The sequence below is a fragment of the Halichoeres trimaculatus genome, unplaced genomic scaffold, assembly GCF_033239565.1.
Source record: "Halichoeres trimaculatus isolate MK-OKI-2021-1 unplaced genomic scaffold, fHalTri1.1 fHalTri1_scaffold_7, whole genome shotgun sequence".
NCBI classification, from domain to species: Eukaryota; Metazoa; Chordata; class Actinopteri; order Labriformes; family Labridae; genus Halichoeres; species Halichoeres trimaculatus.
In genome coordinates, this window is record NW_027437185.1 from 13,440,813 (window position 1) to 13,463,004 (window position 22,192).

The 22,192-nt window shown below is 42.4% G+C and overlaps 2 protein-coding genes across 10 annotated transcripts in view; one reads left to right on the plus strand and one right to left on the minus strand.

Annotated features, from left to right (window-relative positions):
• The first annotated feature begins 1,871 nt into the window (after window positions 1-1,871).
• Window positions 1,872-8,945, plus strand: LOC141793064 (cysteine-rich and transmembrane domain-containing protein 1). Its single transcript, XM_074673404.1, has 3 exons — window positions 1,872-2,031; window positions 4,955-5,268; window positions 7,907-8,945. Exons 2-3 carry the CDS (start codon window positions 4,974-4,976, stop codon window positions 8,008-8,010), a joined length of 399 nt encoding a protein of 132 aa, XP_074529505.1. The 5' UTR covers window positions 1,872-2,031; window positions 4,955-4,973; the 3' UTR covers window positions 8,011-8,945.
• Window positions 8,946-10,450: 1,505 nt separating this feature from the next.
• The window catches only part of tenm2a (teneurin transmembrane protein 2a), a 272,913-nt gene continuing 261,171 nt past the window's right edge, over window positions 10,451-22,192 (minus strand). For all 9 annotated transcript variants that reach the window (XM_074674856.1, XM_074674857.1, XM_074674854.1 and 6 more), the window contains 13 exons: window positions 21,840-21,941; window positions 21,358-21,531; window positions 20,418-21,055; window positions 19,743-19,918; window positions 17,289-17,524; window positions 16,899-17,195; window positions 16,097-16,654; window positions 15,728-15,997; window positions 15,196-15,606; window positions 13,985-14,095; window positions 13,548-13,815; window positions 13,034-13,164; window positions 10,451-12,847 (listed from right to left, as the gene is read on the minus strand). In XM_074674856.1, coding sequence (XP_074530957.1) covers window positions 12,110-12,847; window positions 13,034-13,164; window positions 13,548-13,815; window positions 13,985-14,095; window positions 15,196-15,606; window positions 15,728-15,997; window positions 16,097-16,654; window positions 16,899-17,195; window positions 17,289-17,524; window positions 19,743-19,918; window positions 20,418-21,055; window positions 21,358-21,531; window positions 21,840-21,941 — 4,110 coding nt within the window. In that variant the 3' untranslated portion in view covers window positions 10,451-12,109. The remainder of the gene's footprint in view (window positions 12,848-13,033; window positions 13,165-13,547; window positions 13,816-13,984; window positions 14,096-15,195; window positions 15,607-15,727; window positions 15,998-16,096; window positions 16,655-16,898; window positions 17,196-17,288; window positions 17,525-19,742; window positions 19,919-20,417; window positions 21,056-21,357; window positions 21,532-21,839; window positions 21,942-22,192) is intronic.

Consider the following 22,192-nt stretch of genomic DNA (forward strand, 5'->3'; position numbering starts at 1 on the left):
TTAAAAGTCAATTTACTTCTGATAGAATAGTTTTTGGCCATTTGAATTGAATTTAAAAAAGTTGGGACATTCTGTAGAATGTAAATAAATCCAGAATATTAAAAAAAAAATCTCACAGACCCACATTTTATTCACAACAGAAAACACACAGCATCACAGATGCTTGAAGTGAGACATTTTATTTTTTTATGCAAAATATTTGCCCATTTTAAATTTGGCAGCAATGCCTCTGAAAAAAGTTGGGACAGGTGCAACAAAAAAGCTAAAAAAGTAAGAAACGGCCTGAGGAGCCTTCACCAACTAATCATTTAACTGGCAACAGGTCAGCAAGATACCTGAGTATAAAACCATCTCAGAGAGGCTGAGTCTCTCAGAATTAAACAGGCCAAAGGTTCACACACTGCGCTGGAAAATTGTAAAAAAACAAACAAACAAACAAAAACGTTAAAAAAAGTTTTCCTTCGTTGAAAGCTGATAAGATAATGAGTATCTCAACATCTGTAGTTCAATATATTGTTAAAAGATTTCTCTGTGTGCTATGGATAGGGACAAAAGTCTATACTGGGTGTATGCAATCCTCTGGCCCTCAGGCAGCGCTGCATTAAAAACAGGCATGTTACATAACATACCGTGATAGATATCACTACATGAGCTCAGGAACACTTTTACAAAGTACTGTCTGTGAGTGTAGATTACCGTGCCATTCACAAACATGAGTTAACCATGCAAAGTGGAAGCCATCTCTAAACCCTATCCAAAAAATGCTGTTGTCTTCTTTGGGGCCAAAACTAATCTATAATGGACTGTGGGAAAGTGAAAAATTGTCCTGTGGCCAGACATATTGAAATTTTAAATTCTTTTTGGTATTATCAACTGCTGGTTTCCTCAGTCCCCAGATGGTAACAGACTGTTGTTAAGAGTAGAAAGAATGCTACACAGTAACAAACACAGCCCTGTCCCAACTTTGTTGAGGTGTTGCTGTCATCAACGTCAAAATTATTCTTTCCCTAGAATGGTGTGATTTTTTGCTTGTATGTTGGCTATGGCTATGTTCTCTATTTTCTATTGTAAATGATTATGGGTTTATAAGATTTTGTTGTATTCCATTTTAATTAACATTTTACACAATGCCCCAACTATTGGAAAAGAGGTTGTAAACCCAATAGCCAATAAAAAGAAAAAAAAATTATAGGCTATTGGAGTTCCTTGTGCTCACTGCCATTTATGTTGATAGGTCACTTTCTGTAAACAAAAAAACAACCCAAAAAACAACAACCAAAAAACAAAAAACAAAACAAAACAAACAAACGAAAAACAAAAAACAAAAAAAAAACAAAAAGATCTGCATGAAAAAAAATTCTCATTGCACATTTAAAATAAAAGGGAATCACAATCAAAAGACTGAGGCTAGTCTGACATCTGGTGGTAGAATAGCAGCAATGCACCCAAACGAAACATCAGCCGTTAGAATCCAAATGCTGAACCTACAGCTGAATTTGGCCTTTAAAGATCTCTACAAGACTGTCGGTGTATTCACAATTCACATTACAGTTGACAACTTAGGGTATAAGCGGTTTTTGACTGGAAAAAATCAAAACATGACCGCTGCTACGTTGCTAATTAATGATTAACATTAAGTGACTTAGTCATCCCCTTGCCTGTATTTATTTCGTCAGTGACTCGGTGATGCAGTCTATTTAATCATTAATTCAGTCAGATGATCAGGAGTCACTTCTTCTCCCTAACGTCCCTCCGCTTATCGTTCTGCCTCATGATTGGACGCTGAGAGCAGCGGGTTGTCGAAAGAGCCAATCGCGTCTTTTATGGCTTCCCATGACGTACCCCGCAAATGACGTAACGTCGCACGGACTCTCCACGCACTGGGTTTCATACACAGTCAATGGTTTCTGCGGACAAGGGGTCGCTCATTGCGGTATAAAATATTAGTAATAAACACTGAAGACGAGAATAGTTTCAGTCCGAACCGACGTCACTGTTCTTCACAACAGACCGGAATATTTTAACTGAAAGGTGAGTGGGCCACACTTGTTCGTAATTCTTATTTTTGTGCTCAAGAGCCTAGTCATCATGAACTTAGGGGGCTAGGAAATTGGACAGTGCTGTGGAGGGTTGTGGCCTGCAGGTTCCGCGTCTTGTTGAACCGTACTGCGAAATTCAAACAGATGTGAAAATAATTAAAATGTGTACTGTTTGCTGCTAAAATTAGTTAATGCATATTTGATAACATTAAGCTTAACAGATGCTGGTTTCAACTCAAAGTCGAATACATGTTTTCCAAGTTTGGCTTTTCAGTTTTTTTTCCTAAAGACCAAGTGTTTTTTTCCCGTAGGGTTTTGACAAAGTATTTTGTTTATAGCTCTTCATAAATAAAAAAGTGTTATATGGTTGCACTAGTTTTCCATGCCTTATGGTTGTAGTTTAGATTCCTTCTAATTAGGTCCAATGGGGTGTTTTGGTATCCAACCTCCTGGTCTTGTGATATCTCTAGGTATAGGGGGAGTAAACAGGTTGCTTGGCTACGAGGTTTCTGCCGTTTAACACAGATATCTGCTGCTCCTATGCGTTTGTGCACTCATCCTACGTTTTTTTAAACCTGACATTTCAGGCCTCAGGATAAAGAACAACACTAGAAATGAGTTGTGTCACATGATATGTCAAAATGGACGATGGATTTCCTATTTTAACTTCCATGTAAAAGAAAACTTCCTTGTTTTCCAAGTTATCAGTTACTGTATTCAAATTTAATCAGAATGCTCTTGATGCTTAAACTGTAAAACATTTATTGGTACAAGTTTCACAACAGCCCATCCACATGGCCCTGAGTGAGTTACACAGTGTTTCAATTTGTTTGATTCTGTGCCTTGTTTTGACTTGGCGCTAGTCTTAAGAGGCCTTTAGGAAATTATGTTATTAACTTCCACCAGCTAAGCAGCTTTTAATTAAATGTTTAAGGCTGCCATTCCTGTTACAACTTTGTAAATGAACTGAGTATATAACATACAATGCCATGACTTATTTCTGCTTTTGTTTTTGAATAAGTCCATGTCCCAGCCTGTGTCAGGTGACAGGTGTGTGAGTCTGTATGTGATATCATCAGTGTGTTACTGTTGTGGAAACAATGTCTGAGCTCACCGCCTATTTTTGCAGCAAAAAAACAAATGAAGCACATGCAAATGAGCATACAGCAAACATGCACATGTTGTGTGTTCAAGTCAAGATGAAATGTTTACTAGTTCTCAACCCTGCTTTGGGTTCATGCTTGTATAACAGGCAAATTCAGCGACACGGTGAACTTTGCTGCTGTAGAAAATGCTGTTCAGTGTCAGATTACTGATCATTGGTTTGCTTCCTTTGAAAGGAGCCTTCTCTCAGCTATTACTCAGTAATGCAACACCATTTAGGCCCAGATGAACAGGAGTCCAACAGCCAACACAAGTCGCCTCCGTGTTAACACAGAAAGAGATCTGGTAATTGCTTTATTTTACTACTCACATTGCCTGAAGGTACAACAGAAGCAAATCAACTGGGATCACTCTGTTCCTCCTGGTGCATGGTAACCATAGTTACAGAGGCCTCGCCATCTGTCAGTAGTCTTAAGAACACATTCAGGTGGTGAATGTCCAGCCATCTTGTGAAAAAAAAGCATTGCACAGAGGAGCTTGCTGCTGATGTGAAACAGGAAGTAGCAGTTTTGATTTAACAGTGCTGATGTTAGCTGTGTTCTTGTTCTTTTATTGCCCTGGTTGTTTGAAGCCTAAATGAGACGTAGCTGATATCATAAGAGTCATAACATTACATAAGAGCTAATCTTAAAGGTTGTAGACAAACTGACACAATCACTTTACAGTTACTGCATTGCTTTTTGATGAACACAAGCTTGGATGTGGATAGAGAAGCCGAGCTGTTTAGCTGTTTGTAGTGTACATACACAACGTGACAGAGGAATCCTTGGAGGCCTGGAGGAGTTGCTGTTTTCCATCTGGCCCCTTTTAGTTTGTTATGGCTGTTCTACCTGAGCAAACCCACAGACCAAGGCTTGCATAAGGGCTGTGATGGACCCTGATCTGCTCCTTCAGAGGCCATTGGTGCCTGCCCAAGTAATGAACTCTGTTCTCATGAGAAGACCAATGGGACAAATCACCTTTCGACACAGTGCTGAAAACAAACACTTCTTGCGTTGTCTAAAAGGGCTTAATCACAAAACACTTGCGGGGGAAGAAACAGCATTTAAGCAGCGCTTGCAAACATCATATTGAAACTAGAAATGTGTGATGTTGACAATTTGATGTGTCTCTTCCTCTATTCTTGTGTTTCTGAGTGAAGAAGAAAACCAAGTGTGAAGATATGACCAGTGCAGGGTTTTCTCTCCTTTCCCACGTTTCAGTGGATTGTCCTCAGCCTGCACTCCGTGACGATGACTCCTCCATTAGTAACGTCTGTGTGTGAACAGTAGCAGAATGCTGCTTATCTCTGGTAGGCCTGATGTGGGCTGTGATTGACCAGTGACTCACGAGACACCCTCAACAAATAATGAAGTCTTATGCTGTGCTTGTCTTTGCTGTTTTTCTTTGGAGACTATGATTGTTTTTTTCATATGAGACTGAGAATCCATGAAATAGCAGAAGATGTGTTAAGGAAATAGACAGTTCTTTGCTGGGTACTTTTTTTTTTTCTGGGAAACAATTGCTTCATTCTCTTTGCTGGCTGAAAAGGTTGTGCTTTCACATCAGCACTTGGAGGAATTCAACGCCTCATGTGACTTTCGGGGCTGATTAACTCATACTTACTCAATTACATTCTCTACATACCTTACCCACCTCATTCAGATTTCCACTTGTTTCCACAAAATGACACAGCACTCACAGCTAGGAAGATGCTCACATCATCTAGCTTCTCTTTATAATCAAATTTGTTTTTTAATTCTGTGTTTAAGGTGATTTGTCAACCCGAAGATGAATTTTGAGCAGCCCCCTCCATACCCAGGCGGTGGTCCCCCAGCTCCAGGCTACCCAGCCCAGGGCCCACCACCACAGGGCTACCCTCCTCAGGGTTACCCTCCACAGGGATACCCTGTCAACATGGAGCAGCCTAACCCAGCCTGCCCAAACTACGGTGCAGGTCCAATGGGACCTGGAGGTCCCTACCCTGGCCCAGGTCCTTATCAAGGATACCCTGGACAACCACAGTTTGGCTGGCAAGGTGGTCCCCCTCCAGGGCCAATGTATGGTGAAGCACCCAAAAACACAGGTGAGTGCGGACTAAGCTGATTCTGCTGAAAAAGCTGATTTTGACAATGAACACATTTAAATCCTGGTTCATAAAATGTTAAGGTGTGAGTAGCTAATTTCTCCATCCCCTGACAATTTCAGAACAATTTATTTCAAAGTTTTAAACTTACAAGCTAACTTGGTGACAGATGGGCACCCTGTAGCTGTTTGCAAAGAGGCCTCTTTACCTCATCACAACTCTCATGAAGCTAGGTTGAGTTCAGCATTTCTATATGGCCCTCATAGACATTGGTTTAAAACAGATGGGTGACGTCATGGACACTACATCTATATTTTATTAGGGGTAAGTATTGGCAAGAATCTAACAATACGATCACTATATGATAATATAACGATATTGTGATATCCTACATAGGTAACTAGTTGATTTAGAACAACTTTTCTATTTTATTGTGGTTGAAATAATGAAAGTGAGATGCAGTGTTTCATAAAAACACTTAACTTGAAGACATCAAGTGTATCAAGTTAGTCTCTTAAACCACTGTAACATTGAACTACGTTGCAAAAAAAAATATTTGGTGAAAGACATGGTCAAGACATTGGTGAAACTGATAATTGTCACCAATGTTACCCATAAAAACAATATCTTACAAAACATGACTATGATTATTATTTTATCAGTCTACACTGTAAAAATTAAGCTAAAAATGATTTTAAACTAACTTACGCAAGAATAGAGAGAAATAATTGATGTTAACTGCATCAAAACCCACATCATCAAGTTAAGGAATAAAATATTTTGAATATACTTTGAGATTATATTTACACAGTCTATGGGCAACATACAGCGGAGTTGCTCTTCGGTGCCATCTACCTTTTTCACACCTCTATATTTTACACAGTCTATGGTGACGAAAGACATAGGTTAAAATAAGTACAGTCGTCATTATCGTGTCAGGGCAGACTGGTTGTAAGATCACTTCAGACATAAGATCTTGTTTTCCTGAAAGTCAGTTGTTGACATTAAAACTAAACTGTCAGCAGTGCTGAAATGACTTCTCTTAATCTCTGACTTTTCAACACTTTTGGTGCATTTAGCATTCAGCAACCCCATTCTGTGAAAACATTGACACAGAATTAAGGAGAGCCCCCTCAGATGAAAGCTTTGTTTACTTTTGGTCAATGTGTAAGCAGACTTTCTGCTGAACTGGACTGATGGCTTTAGGGTTGGGCTGGGGGCGTGACAGTCGACTGATGAGCAGTTTGACTGTATTATGCAAATTCAGAATAAGAGAGTAAAACATGCAAGTCTGCAGTTTATGTTCACAGCTCCAATAAAAAAAATATGTTAAAATGATTTTTTAATATCTATAATTGAGTTGAAAAATTGAAAACACATGACAAACAGATGATTGAATGATTTTCCATTGGTTCCTTTAATATGCTCTATAACACCTTTGTTGTCTCCACTGGTCATGTGACTCCGTCCTGTTTGACATTTGTTCCTTTTTAATTTTTGCAGTTGCAAAACCAGACCAAATTTAAATAAAGAAATGACTGATTTCATTTATTACCTTCTCCTCAAAAAAGTGTCTCTTTCACTAGATTGCTATTCACTTTCTGTCTTTATTGAATGAACCGTCTTAACCACTTACACTGTTATTTGAAGAGACAGCAAGTAAGGATTAGAGTGTGTGAATTCGAGCAGTTTAAAAGAAAAGGTGTGTTAATGCAGTAACACCCCTAACTGAGCATCCAGGATAAATGGCAGAAGTTATGAAGCTAAAAGCACACATGCCTTTGCTAAATATTCAAATTTAATAAGCAAAGAAAAGCTTCCAGAGAAGCCAGTTAACACCTTTAAGGAGAAAGCAGTGTGGTGTTACTTCTTGTGTTACTGGATTCAGATAAGCCTCTGATCAAAAGAGACGGCTCTGCTTTCAGGAGTCTTGCTCTGAATCATTTGATGGAGATGTTCATTAATAATGCAGACGTTTTCATTAACCGGGTGTTTGTCTTTCTGTTATCAGTTTCCGGCTTGTTTAGTGGGCAGCTAGCTTGACTTTATCTCTTGCCTCAGAGCTGGTCACTGTGGTAACACACTCGCCTATGTCATGAGTCAGTGCACATGGTTGTTAAAAGCTAGCTGAGTGTTTCCCTCCACATGAATGATTAATCACAAACACAAGGAGGAGGCGATGTATTTGCTCAGGCCTGTTGTGTGACTTGTGTTGTCTGGAGCAGATGGTAAAGCTAACATATGGGGAACATAACCCTTTCTATAACAAGCCTCATAAGGATGTGTTGACTTAATATCCACTGCTGAACATGGGAAGTAAAGGAAAAGGCCTTGTTTGAGGCATGTCATTAGGAATCCTCTCAATTCATTGGTTTAATGGTGCTTCAGAGTGATGCCTCTCTACTGCGCGCTACTGTGTGTGCATCGCCATAGTGATGTGCCTCCCAAGACGAACGTAATTAGAGGAAAGTCAGCAGCGGAGGTCACACTTCAGTTCACAGTTTGAGGCCTGATGGTGTGATTCTATGGTTTTATGCAGGTTGTACTAATTTCTTTCTTTTAATTGTCCTCTTTTTTTCCCCTTCTCTGTACGACCTTGTAATTTTATCTCTTCTCTCTCTGTTTTTTTTCTCTCCAGTGTACGTGGTGGAGGACAGGAGAAGAGACGACACAGCCGACACATGCCTGACAGCCTGCTGGACAGCTCTGTGCTGCTGCTGTCTGTGGGACATGCTGACATAACGTATTCCCCGAATGTCTGCTCCCATTACCCTCTTGTCCCCCATTTCTGTGCCTGGAGCCCCATCACCCTGACCCCCATCTGCCTTACACTCCATTAAAAAAATTCTCCTGCCTATTTCCTCTCCAAGTCTTATGCTCGTGTATAAATAAAGCTTTGATCCCATGTGGACGTCTCCTGAAAAAGCCACACACTCCTCCTAAATGTGAAGCCTTCCGCACAGACTGACAGACTGACTGACCCTGTACAGGGGAAACTGTAGCAGCTTGTAACTGAGCTTCAAAGCATAACCCTGAATCTCAGGCTCCTCGCTGTAATCTTATACCAACATGCACATTCACACACACACTAACTTAGTTACACAGTAACACACACAATCATACACACAGTGTACTTGGATCTCAGGCTCATCTAGTGTGAGGCTCTTTGGCACTTTATGATGATTACCTCTGTAAAATATTACTCCTGCCTTCCCTCACAGCCATCTCCAACCCTCCCTAACCCCACATTAAGCTAGAACCTTTCGCCAAGGACAACCCTGCATTCCAAACCCTCCATTCCCCAAAAGCTACCTAGACCCTGGCTACTAATGAGCCACGGTGCGCCCCTCAGAAGCCGATGCCTGAAATGTATCCCCTTCATTTGCACAGAAGCCGTTTATGCAGACGTCTGTCTTTGAGTGAAATCCTGACAATAAAAGGAATGCATTTTTGATGATGACAGTGATTTATGTTTGATTACTGTTCACGTTTGAAGGCCTCAATGTTCCTTGTTTTCACGATGATCTTGATATTAAAAAAAAAAAACATTCGGATATTATTTTTATCAAATACCTTGGAGATAAAACTGAAAATGTGAAAAAAGTTGTGATTGCAGAAGAAACCGAGTGACTTGTAAATGCCTTTTTGCTTTGGATGAGAATCTTGCATTAAAATTATTTATTCCCATTAATTTAAAGGCTTTAATTTGTGTTTATTTCGGGAAAATAGGAGTGTGAGCAGTGTGTGGGTGGTTCAAGGGAAATGGGAAGTATAGATCAGTGTACTGTAGCTGCCTGGGGCCTGGCCGGATCCATTCAACTATTTATAACAGCTGCTGGAGCAGGATGTTTGTTGCAATGTGGCTCTCTGCCTGATGCACTGACAATATGTTTTACCAAAGGGGGGATGAGAAGAAGTAATGCAGTAGGGAAAAAATATATATACTAACACTGATTTTCATTGTAACTTCTATACCTTTTGCTGATTCAGAGGTTTTAGTTTGACACTTTTTCTAGGTCCAGTGACTTTTTCTTCTTATATCAAGGTTTAAATTAAAAAAAGCTCACTTTTTGAAATGCTATCACTTTTTTAAAATAGTTTAACCACCTAGTTATATATGAAAATAATCCCACCTCCACTAACAATGAAGTACTGCTTCTATCTTACAATAAAACAGTTCAATGACTGCTTTTACTTTAGCTCCTCTAATTAGCTTATTTTCTGACGCACCTTTAATTTAGATAAAGGATTAAAAAGGATGGGGCCACTTTTAAAGAAAGCAGCATTCACTTATGCTAATTGGCCACTTGGGGGCACCGGAAACACTGTAGAAAAGAGCAGCGTTCACAGCTTCTACGTTAGTGAAGGTGTTCATCTGAGTTGTTGATAGCAGGTTTATATTTACACTCTCGACAGGAAGTGAGCAACACAAACATGAATGTGGGATCCTGTTAGTGTCCTGTGCTAAATGCTCCACTTTATTCCCTGCTGTTTGCTGCTGCAGGTGACACACGTTGTGTTTTTTTAAGACTTTTATGTTGAAAACTTTTATGTTGAAAACACACTCTGCCTGACAGCTGACAGTCAGGCTATCAGCTTCCAAAGCGATGAGTTCACAGAGTTACAAACGAGCTACGAGGCACTGCAAGGATTGTGTGATAACGCTCAGTGGGGCTCCTTGAAAATAGTATTCAAAGCTGTGTAAATCTTTGTTATTGTAGAGACATCTTCTATTGAATAAACTTTTTACTTCTTCTACAATGCTTAAAGGAGAGCAACCTCATAGTCGATGGAAAAGAGTTAAATGATCCAGGGAATCGTGGTTATCTCAAAGCACTGCAAAGAGCTAATTGTAATGACTACTTAAAAATCACTGAAACAGTCTCTATGAAATATTTGTTCTTTTGAACGTGTGCTAAGTCTACACTAAATGTTTAAAAGACGAGGGAAACAGTAGTTCTGTTTTTTTTAAAGCAATATCTGGAGCACATATGAACTGTATCTGTGAGCCTGATGCATAATTAACAAAAAGGAACAAAAGCTTCTTCAATCAGAGGATCTCTTCTGAGCTAACTCTAATGTCTGTCTCTTCGTCTGGTGGAAGTTAGTGCTGGGAAAGAAACATCAAACCCCTCAGACACAGAAACCAGATGAAAGTGAAGAACACGTTGCTCAGTCGAAGTAAACAATTATGTTTTATTGATAAGGTTCTCAGAAGAGTCTCGTTTCAGTGAATGTATAAGAATCATCCTTTGATAATACTGATTTGGTACATAATGACATCCAGCACGAGTCTCTTCACAGTGAGAGGGATCCATTACTGCTACTGCTGTCGGGATCTAGGACAGAAACATCTCTGCTTCCAACAAAAAACAGTCAAAACAACAAACTGGGGATTGATATTGTAGATATGGAATATTAGAGTGCCACAAAACTCTAGAATAGTAAGACCAGCTAAAGATTTTGCACATTACAAGCCACTTCCTCTTAGAAATATAAAACTCGATATTCTTGACAATATTCTACTGTGCTGCATAAAGGTAGGTCTATACACTGTACATCGAAATATATTTCGAAAAAACAGATTTCACAGTTTTAAAGACTTTATTTAAAGTATAAACCGTTTTTTAAAACACTTTATTACATAAATTATTCTTTTTGAGAGTGACTATTATTTGCCCTGGCAGCAAACTGAAATTAATACAAAAACAAAATGAACATTTCATACATATTTTACAAAAGAAAATAAACTCATCCATTATGTTCATTTGGAACTGGTGACTCATTCATGATTGTCATATAGTACTAAGAATAAATAAATAAAAAAGATTAAAATAAAATAAATACTAACTTAGCATGATTTCCGGACTCTGTGAGTTGTGTGTTTGATCGTTCTGTACAGAAGTGCCTTGGTGAAAGTCTCACAATTCTACCGCGACTGAAACGTACAAAACTACGGCATCTACAGTATACGCAACATCCTGAAATTTAGTGTAGGCGGACACATATGTAGTAATATGATTCTTCTCCCCATTGCAAAATAAACAATGCTGTGTGATACCACTGTCCACAAATATAGCCATCACTTTTTTTGACTTTGTTTTTTTAAAAAGTTTATTGTCTAGTTCATGAACAGCTCGGTTTTCTTCATGATGCCGTTAGCTTGTGTGTGTGTGTGTGTGTTGCTTGGTTGGATGTGTGCTGCCTCGGCAGCAGCGGGCTGGTCCGTGGTGGACGATGGGAGGCCTGAGACAGGGAGACGACTCGTAGTATTGGACGACCTTTAACATTGCCTTGTCTGTCGCTGTTTGCGATGTCCTCTGGTGATGTGAAGTTGTAATGCCTGCACTCTGGAGTGGCTCTGTCTCCACTTTGGTCCCTGTGCCTTCAGTGTTTATTAGAGACAGAGAAGCCTTTACTGCAGAAAGCCAGCGCAGTACAACTCCACTGTGTGATCAGTAGCTGTCATGGCCGCTCTCAGTGTGACCCAAAAAATATGGGTGAAAATATCACTATCTTTTTTAAAAAGGGGAATCTTCTTATTCACTAAGCAACAGTTCTTAAAGTTCTTCAGTGCTTTTTCAGGTTTTTCAAAGTTTTTCAAAAAAAGAGCCATTTGACCAAACGTTAAATTTTTTGCCTGTGGCAGTAAAATTAACAATATGTTTTCTGATAAGTCATTCTTTTCAAAAGTCCCTGCAGCGTTCCGTGAGTAACCCCATTAGTTGGTTAAATCTCCATGGGTTTTTAAAGGAGAAGGGTTGAGGAGGCTGGGAAGGAATAAGGAGCAGGATCTAAAGAAGTGAGAGTGGGAGAGGGAAGAGTCTGCTCCTCAGGGCTGTTACCTCTTACCCATCTCGTTCTGTCTGAGGAACTGGATGTTGTTGCTGCTGTCAGCCAGTTCTGGATACTGCTCTACGGGCAGTACATAGTAGCCATCATAGCCTTGTACCCGTCCCGTTGTTAAGAGCTGCTGTCTCTCCCCCTCCGTCCACAAGCGACTGCCCCCTTTCCCGTCCCGGGCCCTCTGCTGCTCCTTGGCCCAAGCCCCGGCCAGGGCTCTCTGCCGGGCCAGCTCCAACAGTCTTACCTTCTCTTCATCCACCACATCTACAGCGAGCCCGTACCGAATGCTCAGTACTAATGACGGAACTGCAAACTCCACAGTCACTCCTCTCCTGGAGCGGCCACTCACCGTCACGTTGATACCACTCTCCAGAGACTTACGCCCATTTGTGAGCCCCAAGGCCAACAGGTCGCTGTCAGCTGAGCCCACCTTCACAAAGTAGTGACAGTCCTTCCCATCCTGGGTGTAATGGGTGCCTTCAAGGTACTGAGCTCCATTAAGCACCAGAGCCACTTTACGGCTGTCGTCGCTGGCTAACGCTGACACCCCAGCCACCACGCGGCCTTCCTTCAGAGCCAGCATCACTCCTCGGCCTATTATTGGAGTGCTGGTGCCAAACCAGTGTCCAGGTTTGTCCTTTCGTCGTCTGCGCTCTTTGTTAAGGAGACGACCCTCGAGGGCCATGAAAGCCTGGTTGTGACGTTCTGCTGCCTGCTGCACACCAGTGATGAGCTGCATGGGATAAAGGAGACAGAGGTGAATGATACGTTAATGTAGTCACACTGGAGTCAGTGGCACTTTAGGAGAGAACTGGTGTTTGTATAAACAAGAGCATTCATGAGAAAAGCTGAATCACCAACATGGGATTCATATTGGTTTTGATTCTGTTGACAATAAATCCAGCACGCCGCCTCATACCTGTCCGTTCTCACAGTGCTGCGTGGCCTGCAGCTCGTACGGTGGCTCCACAAAGTAGAGCGAGTGTCGAGGGAACCCTGGGATTATGTTACTGAGCTGGAAGCCAAACATCACCAGCCAGCTCTTCACATCTAGAGCAGACAGGATGAGAGATTCACTCGCTGAGTAACAAAGTTAAACAAGGTTGCAAATGAATCATTTTTCCTCATAGAAAAGTGAAAGTGTGTTTGTGCCTGTGACTCATGTGGTGTTATACAAAGCTAGCAGCAAGCATGCCATCTGTAATACGTTGTAACCAGCTTAAACTTGCTTGTCCATTACAATCTGTTTTTTTTTTGCACGCTTGAGATGTCAGAGTCAACAGAAGGACACAAAGATTGTTCCAAAAAAGTGATTTAAATGCTTAAAAAATACAAAACCCCTTTTTAAAAATGTGTTCAAGTTAGAAAATGCTTGTATTTCTGTTTCATAATGTTAACAGTGTTTCAAGGTGTGCACTGTGTAAATTCTTTACCTGTGACATAATTTTTCACATCCAGCATGTCGCTGAGAGGGTTGTTGTTTTTGAACATGTACAAATTAAACGGAGATGGATCCTTCCCGATCTTGGGCCAGATGCTGTAGTCAGGTGAAGTCCAGCGCCCGGCCAGCACATCGTAATCTCTCTGAGTGAAGTGAACCAGCTTAGTCAGGGGGTCGTAGAGACCGCCGTGGAAGCCGACCACCAGCTGGAACTCAGGGTTGGAGTCCAGGTACACTTCTCCGTAAGCTGTGTACTGCACCTGGGTGACGACAAGCAGAATCAATTTGCTTCTGGTTATTTTCAGCTCTGCTGCGATGTGTCAGGGACAGAGGGGCTCCTCCAGTGAGGATTTTCTGATTTCCTGCCTTTGAAGAAATTTATTAGCAGTAATGGAAAACAAAAACGACGCTCAAAGTGTCGTCTTTTACCTGTTTGATCATTTGGCCGTTGCTGCTGAAGACAGCGAGTGGTGTCCCAGTGTTGTCTGAGGCGATGTAGTATTCCTCTCCACTGCTCACCTCCATGGCAAACAGATGGCCCTGGTTCAAGACAAACATCAGTCAGATTATAAGATGCTGCAGGATTCGAGTTATTTTGACACAGTAGCCTTTTTTTTTTTCCTCTGATGAATTTTTTTTGGCTTTTTTTTAGTCACAAAGAAAAGAAAATTATTTGTTTTCTTTTAATTGAAAAGGAAACCAAAGATATCACACTGCAAAAATTGAAATCTTATGAAGTGTTTTTTTTTTCAGAGTAAAAATAGTCTTTTTACGCTTAATATGAGCCATGTTAACCTGACCAGTCCAGAAAAATGTCTTATTTCAAGTTATTTAAAGACTAAAATGAAGTCTGAATTGCTTGTAACAGGTAAAAAAAAAAGTCTGCCATAAGAACAAGAAAAATTTGCTTAAAAATTTGCTTGAAACTAGAATAATGTCTTAGTACAAGTAACTTTTCTCTTGTTCCATTGGCAGATTTTTTTTTTACTTCTTACAAACAATTAAGACTAGGGATGCTCTGATACTGAGCATTGGTATAAGTTATCGATGTATCTGTGCCCCTCAAAGCTCGATCTGTATTGGTAGGAAGAGATCCATGGTGCCCATCCAGGCAAACATTAAACAGCTGATTTGAAATGTTGCCTCTGATTCACTTGCTTTGATTTTTGCTGCATTACCAGTCAACAGGGTATAAAAGTTTACAATCAAAAATATTTTGTGTATATTTTGAAGAATCATTTTAATGGTAAACATTCTGTAAATATTTCATAGTTTGAATAAATTCTACCTCAGTAACTCCATATATTCATTTTTCGCCTTTTACCCAAAACATTACCTGTCTTATCCAACAGTAGGGCATGCAGGTTATTCTTTAACAAAGGTATCAGATTGGTATTAGTATCAGTCGATACCAAAGCCCAGGTATCGTTATCGGAACCAGAAAAGTTGGAAAGGTGCATCCCTAATTCAGACCTCATTTCATTCTTTAAATAACTTGAAATAAAACATTTTTCTGAGCTGTTCAGGTGAATGTGGCTCATACTATGTCTAAAAAGGCATTTTCTACTAAAATTAGACAAAAACACTTGATAAGATTTCAGTTTTCTACAGTGTGTTTTAAGCAGAGCACCTCTCCATACCTGCAGGTCATAATACAGAGATGAAATGTCCGAGCTGGAGTGGTTGAAGATGTGTGTGACCCTGGTTGGGTGGTTGAGGTCAGCGTAGAAGAACTGAAGGTGCTGTCCCAGGCTGTTCCTCGTTGACACTCTGCGTCCCAGCCCGTCGTAGTGATACACAACACTCCAGCCACCTGGGCCCCGGTTGTAGGCTCTCAGCAGCTGACCTTTGGAGTTGTAGTCAAAGACATCCGAACCACGCTGGCTGAGGTAGCCGTCCTCGTCCAGGCGGTATTGGACATCTCCCAGGCGAGTGATGCGGTCTCTGAGGTCATAGCGCAGCGGCAGGATGCGGGCACTGTTCCCGGGGTTTAACAGATGGAGGTTACCGTTCAGGTCGTAGCTGTAGCGCCAGGTAGACCAGTCATTCACCTGGGAGGGAAAAGAAGGTTTGCATGAAGGATCCAATCAGCAGAGAAATCTGGTGTTTGGACAAAATAAAGCTTCTCAGTCTTAACAGGTGATAGAAATACTGCTGAGTTTGAGTTTTCACCTTCACCCCGCTGAGCTGTCCATCTCCATCATAATCATAGCGGTACTGAGTGGTGTTGGCATATGGCCCAATTTTGAGCTCTCTCTTCACCACCCGTCCCATGCTGTCGTACTGCACCGTCATCCAGTACATGAGTGACCGGAAGATCTCGTACTGAACCTCCTTGATGCGACCGTGGGTGTCGAAATGCTTGCTCAGCGTCATAACAGCTGTGGTGATAATCTGATTGATGTCATAGTAAATGACCCCGAACTTTCCAAAGTGTTCCACCTAGAGGAGGGGCAGAGAGGATTTAGAGACAGGGTGAGTTCATCAGAAGCCAATAAGCACACTGATCCATAAAAGACATCAAGAGCAACATTTCTGCACCTTTCCAGAGATCTCATCGTATCTGTAGAGGTCTACCGGCAGCGGGGTCTCACTGATGACTGGTTTCATGCTGGCGATGCGGAAGCTGTTGTCATGGTAGGTGTAGTCAAACCTGGCATTGACCATCCCCTCCTCACTGAAGCGGTAGATCTGCTTGTCGATAAGTGGACCCATCTTGCGATAACGAATGGTGCATGAAAAGCCCCCGCTCTGCAGGTTGACCATCTTCAGCACACCAGCTGTCTCGTCGTAGCCGAAGGTGACGGCGGTGCTGTCGTACACTATCTCTGACAGCTTTGCCAGCTTGCCGTACTTGTAGAGGACACGACGGCCGGTGCCCAGGAAGTGTGAGGCCTGAGGTCTGCCATCCTCGCTGAAGTCGTGGATGATGGAAGCGTTGCTCTCTGGAGGGTTGTAAGTGTTGCGGATGTATCCCACTGATACGTGCGTGAACATGGTGTGGCGGGCGACACTGGGCATGGTGACAGCTGTGACCCGACCTGATGCGTCAAACTCAAAGATGTACTGTCTCTGGCTCTGCAGGAGCAGCACCATGGACTGTGAGAAGAAAGGAAAGCAGAATATGGATTAATTTAATCACATTATCATGGCTGACTTGACTACTGTGAGGCAGAGCAAGAAGTAATTTTTTCTCAGCTGACAAATTTGAATCTTCATAACCGTAAAAATGATGTATTATTTCACTCAATTCCTGCAATCCAGTGACTACCCCGGCTTGCTATTGCCTTTTCTTGGCAAGATTTGACACCTGAATGACAGTATTAAAGATAAATGAACTTACTTTGTCAAGGTAGCTGTAGCTCCACACTTTCCCATCCACAAAGGAACGAGACAGGATGCGTCCCTGGGGGTCAAACTCGGTCCTCTCACTCATGCTCCCCCTCTGCAGTCCAACAAGCTGTCCCGTGGTGGAGTAGGACACATTGACCACTGCCAGGCTGCTGCTGGGCAGCCACATAGCCGGCCGACCCTGGGCGTCGTACATGATGCGCAGCGTGAACTTCCTGTGGTCATCGTAAATCTTCTCTGTGCGTGTGTTGCGGTCAAAGTCGATGGAGAGGAGATTGCGACCATGAGCCTGAGGAGAACAGACAGGAGAATAGTTTATGTGAAGATTTTATGTTAAGATATCTGGTGTGATGATACTAAAGCTATCGCTAGAAAAACTCACTCTCAGCTTCCTCCCAAACACAGTGATCTTGCCCTTTGTCTGCTCCTTGCGTAGACGCCATTCGATGGAGTTGAGGCCGTTGTCAGTGGGCAGGGTGATGTTTCTGCGACCGATCGTGGGGCTGACGGAGCCTGCCAGGATGTGGGGCTCTGTGTGGAAGCTGATGCCCATACCGTTGGCGTACATCACCCTCAGGGTCCCGTTGTTACACAGCTGGTAGCTGTTCCTCACCTGGTCTGTAGAGGGAGACACACAGGTGAAAGGTAAGCATGGAGAGCAGTCATTTGCATACAAATCCAACTCACTTAAGAAAAACTGTCAGACTCCAGCAAATTCACATCCTGAGGCATTTTTCATTAATTTTCCCTCAGTTTTGGGGCTGCACTTTTAAAAATGCTTCTGCAGCGCTGACGGTTCCCAACTTAATTGACTGACCTTTGGTCATTAATGTGCCAGAAAAGACAAGAGAGTCTGAAGGAGGATACTGACTCCGGGACCGGTTCATGGCTACTGGACAAAGGGATTCACCATGTATGTGGCTGCTTGGCACTTTTTAGAGGAAAAAAAAGATGTGATGAGATTTCTAAAGAAATTATAATAGCTTGTCAAAACCTCCTGATCCAGAAGAAAGACTTGGTGCAGAATTAATATCGCCAACCCGCAATTTGAACCGGACAGCCTTATATTTTAAACATAACAAGGACCTCATTTCTCTGTTAGACTGACAGTGAATGATATTTTTTAATTTAGGTTCAATTTAACCCTGTCAGTGCCAGAGCCACGCGTGTTTCACCTCATTCTACATCTCTACACATTTGACATAAACACACATACGCTCTGAACGGTGCACTTCAATTTCCTGCCTGAAATTAAATCAACTTAAGAGGAGGCCTTGAGATTCCCCAGAATGAACTGGAACATGTCCATAAAATATTAAAGAGCTTCATTCCTGCTTTAACAAACTCCAAAAGATTCTGAATAAAAAAAACCTTTTGGACAAACTATCTACAATCCTTGCATCTGCACAGTTTCATGACTCAGTTTCTAACACGAGAATAGACAGAGATAAGCCGTGCCTAATGCTGAGGCTAATTTTTCCTCTGATGTCTGAAAACAGACGTCCTGATCATGATGATATGATTGAAAGCGAGATTAAATTGTTTTTGACGCAGACGTATCTAGCACAAGCAGCGTGGGATCTTTCTTTAATTCATTTACAAAAGGTGAGGGGATCAGATGGCGCCCTCCTTTGAAGCCTCGCCATAAATGACAGTAATCCATAAGGCCAATTTGTAATAAAGCTCCAGGCACATTTTAACAATGCCTCAAACAGACAAGTGAAGCTTTTTCCATTGACTTGGCAGCAACAGCCTTTAGATAAATCTTCCCTGCTCTCTCTTGTCTGAACAACCGCGTAATAAAACCGAAGCGAGGGAGAAGGCAAGAGAGGGAGAGGAACGGGGAGCTCGAGGGCCAAGGAGAATTCACTGTGCAGGAGTTAATGAAGAGAGCCAGAAAGAGCGGAAAGAGAGGAAGATGGTTAAGTGAGTATGTCAGCAGAGAGCTGTGCTGAAACCCACACAGTGCGCTGGAAACCTTAAATGACTTACAGCTCTGTGAACAACTCCGCCGTATTCCTCTGCATCGCAGGTGGATCGCTGAAAACATCCACAACTCATTCTCTCTGAGGCCTTCACTCTCATATCGCATATCACAGCCTGCATACACACTTCTGTCATGACACTTGCACTGGTCAAGGGAAGAAAGGCAATTACTCTCCTTCTTCTTGTTCCTCTCTAAACAGACCAAATAAGCTCAGGGATCATGGGAGCTGGTGGAGAGCTGTATTTGTATGACAGTGTAAGTGTGTGTGCGTGTGAGAGGAGGAAGCTTGAGGGATGAGGAGGATTCACTCTACATGAGTTAATGAATTTTTCTGTGATGATATTCAAAAGCAGGATGATCCCAGCTGGGATTAACAACTATATATTGGTAATTTTACTCCATGAGAAGGAGTGGGAGAGGGCTGGGTGCGGGTAAGGATGGAAAATAATCTCCTGGAGCATTCACATAACTGAGTGAAAATTACAAGACTTTCAATTAGAGGCGGCAGGCCGGCGCATATTCAGCATCACAGAGGGCGGCAGTGTTTTTGAATACTAAGATTAAGTAATTCTGGAGTCTGTGTGCATCTCATCAATATATCAATAAGATATGAAAAGACCCACTTACACTTCTAAGGGATTTCATGCATCTTTATCAAAATAACTCAGAATGGTTGAGGGGAATAATTAATTCAAAACCCTTTAAAATTAATTTGATTTATTTTGCCCCCTGGTGGAGATTTGTGCCCGGCATTTGTCCACCTTTGTGCCTTGTGCTCTGCATTCGCAAAACCTTGTTTAAAAATTCATGAGCGGCCTCTTTTCCACCGCAAGTCCCACATGTCTCTACCTTGCACCACGGTGTACGAGGCTTCAACCGAGGACAGATTGGTGATGACGGTGACATCGTCGTCCCTGCTGGAGCTTTCAATGTCGATGTTGATGGAGCGTTCAATCTCGCGGTGGAGGCTGGTCACCATGCCTGTGGGGTATGTGACGTTAGTCAGGCGACCCTCGCTGTCATACCTGGGGGAAGGAAAATGGGATTTATAGCTGGGTGTTTGGAGCATCTTTTTGTCTACTAGCAGCAGCTTATTTAGGTATTGAATAAGAGTACATTCAATTAAGACTTTAAAGGTATACTGAGAAGAAAAAGTCTGAGAAAAAAAATAAAACAAACATAAGTGAGTTAAAATTTAAATAACACATTTATGCTCAGCCTAAAAACTCATCGTATTTCATAAAATATCAAACAATCCCAGGCAGTGAGTGCAGATTTTTGCACACACTCGTACAAATGTTGCCAGAACAAGCAGCAATCCTCGTTTCAGGGATTGGCTGCAGTTATAAAAATCTCCATTAGGGGGCAGCAGCACACTGTCTAAGGTTTCACAGGGATAAACGGGAAAGCACTGGAACGTGATCAACATAAAAGCTGTGAAACTCATTCACTTTGCATTTCAGATGTGTGGAAAAGGGGCTGAATAACACAAACACATATCCAGACACTTTCACAAACACTCACTGGTAAAATGTGGTCCATCCAGTCTCATCAGCTTTGGTGGCCAGAAGGCCTGTGTTGCCGCTGTAGCCCATTAAAGCCACCTCCTGGCCCATGGCTGACACGCTGCGAAGCCCTCCAGTGGGATCCAAGCCAAGGGTCACCACTTGATTCTCAGGCAGCAGCACCAGCCTGAGCAGGCCAGCTCCCGATCCCTGGCCCTGGCCGTCCCTCCTCACCTTCACCGTGTTGTTGCAGTTATCAACCAGCATTGCAAGCTCTCCATCAGGACCGTAGGTGAAGTTGAAAAGTGGCTCTCCTGTCACCAGGCTAACTGTCTGGATGTGAAGCCCCTCCCCGTTGAAGACGTACAGCTCCTGCTCTCTTGGCGACGCAACCTCGTACTGTGCAGAACCCGCAAAGCCCACACTTGAGACAGCAGGGCCAGGCCGGTTGGCTCGCACGGCTCTGATTCGAATGTTGTTGAGGTCTGCGATGAAGACTGTCCCATCAGGGGACACGGCCAAGGATGTTGGGGAGTTCAAACCAGCGTCGGGGGCGTAGCCGTCGTCACCGTAGAAGCAGTTGCAGTTGACGTCATTCTTGCAGTCGCAGTCGGAGGCAACACCAGCCAGGAGCGAGATTTCTCCATTTGTGCTTACCTACAAAAACACAGGAGCAGAAAATGGAAAAGGAATGATGAGATGGCAAAAAAGTTAGCACTCAGTGAAAGAAGATGTATTATCAAAGTCGTTTCAAGTTATCTCAACTGAGGAAAGGGAAAGTCTCTTAACTGAATGCAGCGTCTGGAGATCTGAAACAATCTCACAAAATCTTAAAAAACACACCCACATGGCCTGACCAGCTGTGCTGTCATCTCTGCTAACCAACAAAAAAGCTTCATTCGCATATTAAAAAATAATACTTCAACAACCGCAAGATGCAGCACTTTTTTATTTCCTACCTGTCTCACTCTGTTGATCTTCTTCTCGTCCGTCTCAGCGATGTACAGGATGCCGGTGTGTGACAGGGCGATGGCAGTGGCACTCTCCAGGGCAGCGTGTATAGCCAGCTTGCTGAGGCTGTAGTCAATACCTGGGACTTGACAGTGCATGGGGCGACCTGCTATGATGCTCACCTGCAGGAAACAGCAGAATGTATTTCACTCAGAGAGCAGAAATGATAAAAAGTGTGTTTTTTTCAGTTTAAAGTGAAGGAATAAAACTTTCCATAACGAAGACAGACTCCAGAAAGTGGAGTATTCCTGGAGCTAATTAAGTAGTAATAGTGCCACCACTGCAAAACTTAGAGAAATATGCAAGAAGTTAAACTTACACTTCCAAATTGGACCAAGAAAGACTAATTAGGACTAAATCCTGTCAAAAGCCCACAGTGGGTGTCCACTCTAAGGATTGTGCAGTGGCCACTCAGCCATGTGTTACAGACCTGGTGGTTCTCAGTGATGCGCAGGATAACATTGTTTTCCAGGACGTAGAGAGAGTTGTCCATGGGGTTCACTGCTAAGTCCGTGGGCCACTCCAGACGCACCTGATGGGGATAGCAAAGTGAAACATGAGAGGATATCTGTGCAGGGGGAGGTGTTTTGACAGATTGCCAAGCTTCATTCTTGTCTCTTCTTCATTTTTTTAAGTGACTTCAGTCCTGACTCTCCTTCGATCCATTAATGTATCAATGGACTCTTTTATCCCACCCTAAATCAGTCCCTCCTCGACCTCCTGGCTGGCACGTGTCCACACAATCGTCATAGCTCAGCACTCACAGCGGCCGTTAGATCATCA